Below are 10,302 nucleotides of genomic sequence, written 5' to 3'. Positions count from 1 at the left end.
TACTACTATTGGGAATGTCTCCATGATCCAAATCAACAAAATTAAGATGTCAAACAACTTACCAACTTAACAAAGTTACAATACTAGTTGCTTAAGAACTCTTAATAAACATAGTGTACAGACCTTAAATGCATAGACAAATCTCTGCAGAGTATATGTGTGTCTACTGCCGACTCTTGGCGCAGGGACGGAGCCAAGATTTTAGGATAAAGGGGCTTGTATATATTAAAATTAAATCTTTACACTAGGACTAGAAGTATACTTTGATTTTTGAAGTTGGCATGGTCCAAATTCAATATATCATCATTTATTATCATCACCTTGGTGACTTGGATAGCTTTAGATCGAAAGTGGTACTTGGTGATCACGAATCAAAGAATCTAAGTTTACCTCTCTTAAATTTGAAATATCATTTTTTTTCTTCAAATTCAACATTAATTGGCTCTTTCATATTACTATTCCTTTTAGATTATGGGCATTTATAAGGAACATCTACCATAATATTATCACTAACAAGATGTGGTTGTAAGTCGTGAACATTTTTTTTTTGTTGGAAAAAAAATTGATGGTTCTTTTTTTGCTCATGTTTACCTTATGATTATAAGAATTAAAAACTCAATCATAATATTAACATCAATTACAAATTATATTGTTCAAACAAGGTTTTTTACCACAAATTGCACAACACTTAAATATATATTAATTAACTACTAAGAATTGGAAATTACATTTTCTAGAAATTGATGTTGGTAAAAGACAGTGTCGATAAATGTAATTGCATTAGCTCTTTTGCTGATGATTTGTAATTGCCGATTTTGTAGTAGCCGACTTACATTAGGTCTGTGTTTTTTATTATGTGCATGTAATTCTTTATTGTCCAATAGAAAGTTAAAGAAATTGGGCTATAGAGGGGCTGGTGGGCTTAGGATGATATTTTATGTTGAGCTTAAAAGTTAAAACAATTAAATGAGATTTAGGGATGAGCATATGGACCGGGGAACTGGCCGGAATCGGTACCGGAACCGAAACCGGCACCGGAACCGGAACCCGATGGAACCGATCGGGCAGGGACCGGGACGTTATTTTTGTGGATTTTTGGAACCGGGAACTGGTAGGAACCAGAACCGATATAACCGGAACCGGTAGAACCGGCGAAAACAGGTAGAACCGGCAAAAACCGGAACCGTATGATGCTGTTTTTCGAGGACCGGTTCTAACATTTAAAGACACGACAAGAACCGGTAGGAACCGGGAACTGGTAGAACCGGAACCGATAGAACTGTCGGGCCAGTTCGGTTCTTGATTTTGGCCGAAGCCGGTTCCCGGGTCAGGTCTGGTTCCAGCCGGTTCGGTCCTTTTGCTCATCCCTAATGAGATTTATTACTAGTACTATATGAGAATAATAAACTATATAAGTAAAATAATCCAAATAGGAGAATGTTAGGGGGGCAACACACCTGATAGCCCCCTTACTCCCTCCGCCCTTGTCTTGGCGCATTTGGGTTTAAATGGTCCTTAATCTTATTAAACACAATACGCATTTGTTTGTAAGTGAAATCCCATATCAATCTGCCGCATGGGTACCTATGTCAAAAAATTTCACTTAATAAGTATATGTATCATTTTGATATAATGTGGGTAAAAACTGTATACCTGTTAACCTCGTCTAAATTAGAGACAAGTGTCAAACGTTCATTAATAACTGGATGTCGAAGGTATTTCCCCAAAAATCTTTGCTCTAGCATATACAGCAGGGAGACTCTCACCACGTCTTCGTTACTTAATTGATGAAGTAAGTTATTGAACATGTACATAAGGAAATAATCCCCGAATGCAAGCCAGTGACCAAGCAGAATGCTTTCCTGTCAAAGTAAACTCGATAGTCGTCAACCGGAAATAGAAGCTTTTATAGGTCAACTGGATCAAAAGTAGTAAATTCTTTGCACATAAGATAGTGACATAGTAAAGCGTGACATTCGACACCCATCGACATGTTCATGTAATCACCAAAACATGATTGCCTAAACATTACCCCACAAACTAGTCGATTTTGTAAACGCGCCATGATTTCGCGCCCAAGTTCAGGTATGCAGGTTGTAGTAACAACTGCTTCGTATGTTCTATCATGCTACACGCAAAAGAATTATTAATTAGTGATTTTTATATGTATGTTCCAGAATGAAATTCCGAACAAAAAAAATCCAGAATGGTAGCCCGGACCATAAATTCGGACCAAAATTTCGGAACCGGTTCATTGTATTCCGGAGAGTTCTACGTATACCGGACATGATTTTGGGATTCCGGGCACGTTTCGGACTAATGAAAATTAGGATTTTCAATAACAATTTATGATGATGTATAAATATATAAGTACGTGTAATCCTATAATTGTCTTAACATGATTAAAATTCACAGAAAATCCTATAATACCTATATAATTGTATAAACTAAACATGTTTTAACGTATAATCTAAAATAAAAGCATATATTAGAAACAAATTTGAAACTTACATATAAAGACTGCAGTTTTTCATTGCTATCAGAAGACATTTTCAGTTTTAGAGGTGTCCGGAATGGGATATAGGGTAATCCAAAACAAAGGAATGACAAAATCTAGTCCGCAACGGGTTAATGGTATTTATAGGAGAACTAGATTATCGGGTCAAAATTTTATACCCATTTATCGAATATTAAATCGGGTCTGAAATGCCCAATTCCGAACCAAGTGGTCATTTTGCAAAAAAAAATGATATATTTTTAAAAAATAACCAAAAAAGGGTTAGATTACTCAATTTTCCTTTTTTATTATTTTTTTAAAGTGTAACAATATACTATATAACTTAATTATACAAAAAGGTATATATATATATATATATATATATATATATATATACCCGTCATTACCGGCAATATTTTAAAACCCGGTTCTTAAGTTGTTTCGGTGTAACAAACGGTTCACCAGTCGACCGGATCAACCCGTTTTCAAAATATAAATGATTATTTATAGCTACGATATATAATGATGTATTTTCTAATGGATTTCACATACTATTGAAATCTTTCAGTATGAATGACTATTGTCTTCTTCTTCCAACTAAACAAAAAAAGACAAACTAAACAAAAAAAGAAAGTGGAAGTACTAGTTCAAAAATTAAGACTTTTGATTGAATTTCAAAATGTTTGGAGTTAGAAATATACATGAGAAGAATTACTGGTTGAGTCAATCTAAAACTTTGAATCCAAATATATAGTACTTTGAAATTCAAATCTAAAACTTTGAATCCAAATATATAAAATATATAAATTCAATAAAGTTTTTACTGAAAATGAAAATATTAATGTTTCAGGGGATGACAAAGAAAAAAATTGTTTAAATATTAGCTACATTATTGAAAAAAGAAAAGAGTTTTGCAAGAATCAATCTTCAAAATTTTTCAAACAATTTTCGTTAGAAAAAAGAAAAGAGTTTTGCAAACGATCATAAGCATCAATGTGGGTTTCCAATTACTCTTGGGCTTATTAGTTAAATGGATGTGAAGGTGGTGAGATTTAGAAAAAAAAAAAAAAAAAAACAAAAAAAAAAAAAACAAAACATTGAGAGAAGCCGACTAGTCGATCACTACTAATAACACATGTGGGTTTCGAATTACCCTTGGGCTTATTATTTATATACTAGTTGTGAGACCCGTGTATTATACGGGTTTATTAAAAATAAAAATTTAATATCAATATTTAAATATTAAATATTTTATAAAATAATAATTTTACATATATCATAATGTAATCTTTTAAAACATTTATTAAAAAAATCAAATTTTTTTTAGAGCATTTATGAGACTTTATTATCAAATTAATAGAATGATTCTCTTTCCTTATATGAAATTTTATTTTAAAAAATGGAAATTCTAAAAAAATGACAATTGGAAAATAATAATTCTAAAATTCTCACAAAATTACATGTGGCAAAACTCTTGAGAATTTGACAAGTGGCAAAAAAACTTTCATTTATTAGAGAAGATGCTATAGTTAGAGTATCATAAGAGATTAGGGGTACAATCCAATTCATAAATAAGCAAAACCCCGTTCTTAGTTTATCTGGTCTTTCAAAAAGTTATAAAAACCTGACTTTTGTGACTTTACATATAAAAATTAATCAAAAGTCATTTTGCTTAATTCAAACACTTTTTAAATAAAATATTTTGCAAAAAGTTCTTCTACTAAAAGTTCTTCTACAAAAAGAACTTTTGATGCTCAAAAGCAATCTCAAACACCCCCTTACACTCCAATTAGTTCAAGCTACAATCCAACCATATTTTAAAAGATTGATTACCACTTCCAAAAGCAAACCAAAAGTTTCAGAAACCGAGTTACAAAAAATGCTAGTGCATCTCACATCCATTGCGCCAACATTTCAGAATATCAAAGACGACACCGAATAATAAAGGGCTAATGTCATAACCCTCAAGTTTTCAAGGTTTTATCGGTTTTGCCCAAAGTTGAATTTTATGTCCGTTTTTACCCTAATATTTTCCAAAAAAAATTATCCGTTTTACCCTTTTACCGGTGATAACAGGTTAGCATTATATTAACTTTGCAAAGCCTCTTTTCAAAAAAAAAAAAAAAAACTTTGCAAAAAAACCCTTAAGTGTACTGTTTTTTTTTTTTTTTTACTTTTTTATCTTTAAGTTTATAATTTTTTTTACACTTTTACCCTATGTATTTTTTTTTTCATATTATACGTATTCAAGCAGAAAAATCATATTTATATACGAAAAAAATTTAATTAAATATTATATTTACATTTTTTTAATGTTATTTCTTTATATATATATATATATATATATATATATATATATATGTGTGTGTGTGTGTGTGTGTGTGTGTGTGTGTGTGTGTGTGTGTGTGTGTGTGTGTGTGTGTGTGTGTGTGTGCAGGGGTTTTTTTCTTGGATAAATCATTTAAGATGTAAGAAACAAATTAATATATTTTAGAACTACAAATATGTATTTTTATGTATTTAAAAATATACATATCAATAAAAAAAACTTGTTCATTCATAAACATGTTTATATAAGTATATACATATATTTTTAGAAGTGTAAATATGTATTTTGATATATGTTTTTTTAAGTATAAATATACTTTTAGAAGTATAGATATATATATATATATATATATATATATATATATATATATATATATATATATATATATATATATATATATATATATATAAATGTAAAAATATGTATTTATACTTCTAAAAATTATATCTATAAAACACATATTCATAATTCTAAAAATATTATTTATCTTTTTAAATGGTATAACCATGCAAAAACACACAAATATATATATATATATATATATATATATATATATATATATATATATATATATATATATATATATATATATATATATATATAACATTAAAAAAATATAAATACAATATTTAATTAAATATTTTTTTGTATATAAATACAATTTTTCTGCATGATTATGTATATTATGAAAAAAATATACTTAGGGTAAAAGTGTAAAAAAAAATTATAAACTTAAGGGTAAAAACGCAAAAAAAAAAAATGGTAACTTAAGGGTTTTTTTTTTGCGAATTTAGTATAATGGTAACTTTGAAAACCTGTTATCACCGGTAAAAGAGTTAAACTGAACATTTTTTTCGAAAATGTTTGGATAAAAACGGACATAAATTTCAATTTTGGGCAAAACTGACAAAACTCTGAAAACTTGATGGTTTTATGACATTAACCCAATAATAAATAGATAAGTTAAATATTCACTTACTTTTATCACATGAATTTCAACTTTGTCTCCTATGTAAGAGCTCTTGTTCTTCTTCTTTTTATTTCTTTTTTCTTTTTTCTTTTTCTTTTTTTGTTCCCCTCTAGTTCCTTGCTAGTTGTGGGTTCCTTTAATAAAATATTCGTTTCCAAAAAAAAACCAATTAAATGATAACATGTGTCACATTTAATATTTATTTAATGATATTTTAGTATACTAAAATAACACAAATAATCATTTAATTAGATAGGAGAATTTGTAAGAACAAAAGTAGAAGGATATTTAATTTCTCTAATAAATTACATGTCAATGTCGAATTTATAAACGGATAGTATCCGATTAAAACAAAATTTATATATTTGCATCTATGTACAATTCTAATACATATTATCATTGAATTATAGTGTAAGATTGAACCTCAATTCCTAACAATATTCAACAAATAAGACAACGTTAACCCCGTTCTTATTTCGATCATCAAATAATTATTCTTCATCTACAGAAAAATCAGGTTCTGTTGGTTTCTGTAATGAGCTACCACTACTTGATTTCGTCCCTGAGACCGAGTGCAGGTTCCCTGACCTCCTTGTACTCGCACGATACCCACTCAACCTCGGCTCCGGTGAAACCATTTGACTGACATGCGCCGGCGAATTAACTTCCGACTCATAATCAACACTCGTAAAACTCTCTCGAGCCCTAAGTTCACTTGCATTTTGCCTCCGTTTATACCTTCTCCATGCCGCCTGCACAAAACACGCCGCCCAAGTCCGCCACTGGTGGCTATAAAACCTAAACTTATGCCGCAATTGCTTACTATGCAATCTCCGATACTGCGACGCCACAAACTTTAGATCCTCCGCTATGAGCGCAAAAGCTTCCACTTCGGAAATCGCCTTCACGGTTCTAGTCGATGACGGAATCACGACACTCGGCCGTGGGTCCAGGGCCCACGTCAGAAGCTCCTCGCCGCAAAAGTCACCTGGACCTATTCGGCATGAATTGAAAAACCCTGTCCGGCCGCCGTTTGTGGTGTAGGAATCTAGGTTTCCTCTAATTATAAATAGCATCTTGTCCACGGGATCACCTTCCCTAACCAAACACGTGCCTTGCGTACACAGCGCCGGTTTTAATCGCTCGCAGATCGCATCCAACATCCTTCCGTCCATTTGATCAAACAACGGAACCTGCACCATCATCATCATCATTATCAGAACATCTAAATTTGAAGGTATTATAAACTGTAACTATTTGGGGATAAAACTTACTCGTCGAACTAGATCATAGCAAAGGTGTCGTTTGATATCTCGTCGGAGATCTAAAGGAAGATCTTTGAGAAGCGATTCTTCATCAACCCCTCGTGTAGCTACCCATTTGTATTGATCGTATCTCCGAACAGATTCCCGGAGTTCCGGTGGCAACTGCCGATGACGCATCCATTGTTCTGTATCAGTTCGCCGGACCCTCCATTCTTCTAATCTAACTGTCGTCGATTGAAGATATGTCTGCATATTTCCGATCAACAACGCAAACAGAACTAGCCCCACAATCGCTATTATGATCGCAAAAATGATTTCCCCGACGTAAGTACTCGTTAACAAATTCTGCCCTAAAGAACTGCAGACGAAAAATCAGCGACAATTTAACGAGTGATGATGTAATTCAGTATTTGTAATTCATATGATTGTTACCTAAGATTCTTTAAACCGAACCAAAGACAGTAGAAGTATTTGTTGAAAAACAACGCAGAAGTAACATTTGATGTTAAAGCTTCACCATAGATACCAAATTGATAAAACCCGCTTGTTGGAACACATTGTGTTGAGACGTTACTTGAATTGAACCAAATCTGTCTCTTATTGTCGCCAAATGTTTCACAGTCAAAGAATTTATCCTGACAATGTGGATCCTCAAGTAGGCATGCGTGTCTCCAACAAGCTTCTTGTCTCTCTATCGATAAAACATACCAAGAAGCCCCTAAAAACTGCAACAAAAAACAACAACAATTTTAGAACAAGATTCTTTCTTTTAAATCAACGTTTGTTACACAGGACATGACTATATGTCACGTAACAAACACAACATGAAGGTTGATTAGATGATTACATGGCTTGCTAACATGTATAACATAAGATTATATGCAGCTCCAGCCCATGCAGTTTCAGTTATAACACCCGTAGCCCCAACAATTTCTGATGTTAAAGGGAATATAAGATAAAGTCTAGGGAGATATTGAAAGATGATGATGAACCGAAGAACGTTTTTCGTGTTAGCCATGGTTGAGCCACTTAAACTCGGTATAATGAGCCAGATTAACATCTACATTAGCCACAAAAACAAACAATCAAAACATGTTACTATTTCATATTTCACTGTAAAAACATGAACACAAAACCTTAAAATCATGTATACCTGAGGAAGAGGTAAGGCGGCGATGACATCGATCAAAAAACCACCTCGTATGTATTTTTTAGCGATCTTGGAAGAATCTATAACGAGTTCGCCTCTTCCAAAAACACGGGAAGATGGTGCAACATAGGCAGTAGAAAATCTAATGTAAATATGAATCATGTAAAAAACATCGGCTATTGATCTTACTATGGTGAGACTGATCTCCAGGTTTAATCCAATATGGATGCAAACGTTTTTTGTTCGAACAGATGGAAGGTAAAAGAATAAAGGGTCTACAAACAAAGAGATTAAACAAGCGAACAAGAAAATATTGTTCCATTTTCGAATTGCTAAGCCTCGAGGATCAAAGATTTTCTTTTTAACTCTCTCGTAATCTTCAGAGAAAACTCTTGAAAGAACTTTTGATTTTAATGAAGACCCCCCACTTTCATTTTCCTCTGTTCTTTGATCAGAAACTTGCTTGTTGTCAATATTGTATTTGATCTTAAATAAGTTGTCTTTGTTCGTGGATGGAAGTTTTGATAGCCCACCATCATCTTGAAATCTAAAGAATTTGATCAAAGCAAGAATTAAAATTCTCATAATCGTAAACCCAATTTTTTAAAATTTGATAAACACTCAAAAACTACAAGAGCTAGAGCATAATAAATGCCATTACAGAAAGCTAATTCAAGAGTTTGACCAAGTCAAAACGATTCATAATTGAGCATAAAATTGAAACGATAGTTACCAAGTACACAGCTGAATCTGAAACTGTTAAGAAGATTCGATAGGAAAAATACCTTACAGATCTTGAATTGGCATATGACATGGTGATAATGTGAAAAGACTGAATCTTGGAATTGGGTTTCAGTCTTTTAAGAGGAGGGTTTATGGTTTATGGTTATGGAGAAGAAAACTGAAAAGGGGGATGAATCACCGGAAAATTGACCGGTGATGAGTTGCAGACCACTATTGATGAATACCCATTAATGGGTTTGATTCAAAAAGTAACAAGAATCATGTGAAGTAGGTGAAAATAACAACACAAGTTCTAATTCAATAACTTGAACACGAAACTTAAAGTAGTTCCCTTCCTTTTAAACCATGAAGTCCAGGTCAAACATGTGACCAGTTCTTCGAAAAAGAAAGATTAAAATTTTATAAGAAAAGTTTTCTTGTCAATATCTGAGCTTGACTGAAGTTGAAACAGAGTCATATTGCTCAGTCAAAACATCAAAATTAAAAAGAAATATTCAACGGGAAATGAGATACCATAAAAATCGAGGCTTTCGTAAAGAAAACTTGAAAGCGAAGGTGTAGAAAACATCTGTGATTTTAAAGATGAAAAATCATATTTTATGCACGAGACAGCTTTGATGAATGATGAAGCTCTATGGCCCAAAATAAATTAGTTCATCCACGAGCAATGTTTCTGTTTTGTCTTGTCTGTGTCTGTGAGGCTTTTCGTCGAACAGATTGTGCGCAGAAAAACAGAGCACCAGATGCCAGTTTGAGTGCGTGTCAATTTAGCTCACAGGGATTCATGGTGATGGGAGAATAATGCTCCTAGACCAATATTAAAAATTTAAAATGTCAAACGGGGAAAATGTTGAAGAAAACCTGTTGTATGTTATATCTTTTCCTTTTTATTAATGATTTTGGTAATCAATTTTGATAGAAGAAAAAGAGTTTGATAAAGAATGTTTATGATTAAACTTAAAAGTATATATATAGTATTTACCTGCCGTCAGTATTATTCGATAATTTAATAATACATATATTACTTTGAAAATATGAAACAAAAGACAGATCTTTGTGACCAAGGTGCAGCATACAATTTGTATTATTTACAGCCGGTTTTGGCTCATATGCCGGTGTTTGTATTCAAGAAAATATTGAATTTTTTTTTTAATTTTTTATACATAATAATTATAAAGTTGTATAATATAATATTTTAAAACATAATTTGTTGTTTATAAAGAAAAACTATTGTTTATGAATCAACTCTTTATATTTCATCATTGAAAAAAAAATTATCAATGGTTTATCGTTAAACCTTTTTATTGTGTTTTATAAAAATAGGATTATTGTAAGTTTAGCTGTTTT

At 31.9% G+C, this 10,302-nt stretch overlaps 1 protein-coding gene across 1 annotated transcript; it reads right to left on the bottom strand.

The window, feature by feature from the left end:
• Nucleotides 1-6,057: 6,057 nt before the first annotated feature.
• LOC111901479 (protein CNGC15b) lies at nucleotides 6,058-9,799 on the bottom strand. Its single transcript, XM_023897350.3, has 6 exons — nucleotides 8,997-9,799; nucleotides 8,215-8,758; nucleotides 7,909-8,121; nucleotides 7,494-7,786; nucleotides 7,071-7,419; nucleotides 6,058-6,989 (listed from the first exon to the last, which is right to left on the bottom strand). Exons 1-6 carry the CDS (start codon nucleotides 9,023-9,025, stop codon nucleotides 6,288-6,290), a joined length of 2,130 nt encoding a protein of 709 aa, XP_023753118.2. The 5' UTR covers nucleotides 9,026-9,799; the 3' UTR covers nucleotides 6,058-6,287.
• Between the last annotated feature and the right edge of the window lie 503 nt (nucleotides 9,800-10,302).

Source organism: Lactuca sativa, chromosome 2, assembly GCF_002870075.4.
Source record: "Lactuca sativa cultivar Salinas chromosome 2, Lsat_Salinas_v11, whole genome shotgun sequence".
In the NCBI taxonomy this organism is placed as follows: domain Eukaryota; kingdom Viridiplantae; phylum Streptophyta; class Magnoliopsida; order Asterales; family Asteraceae; genus Lactuca; species Lactuca sativa.
The sequence above is the reverse complement of the archived record's forward strand: the minus strand, read 5'-3'. Positions and strand labels throughout refer to the sequence as shown.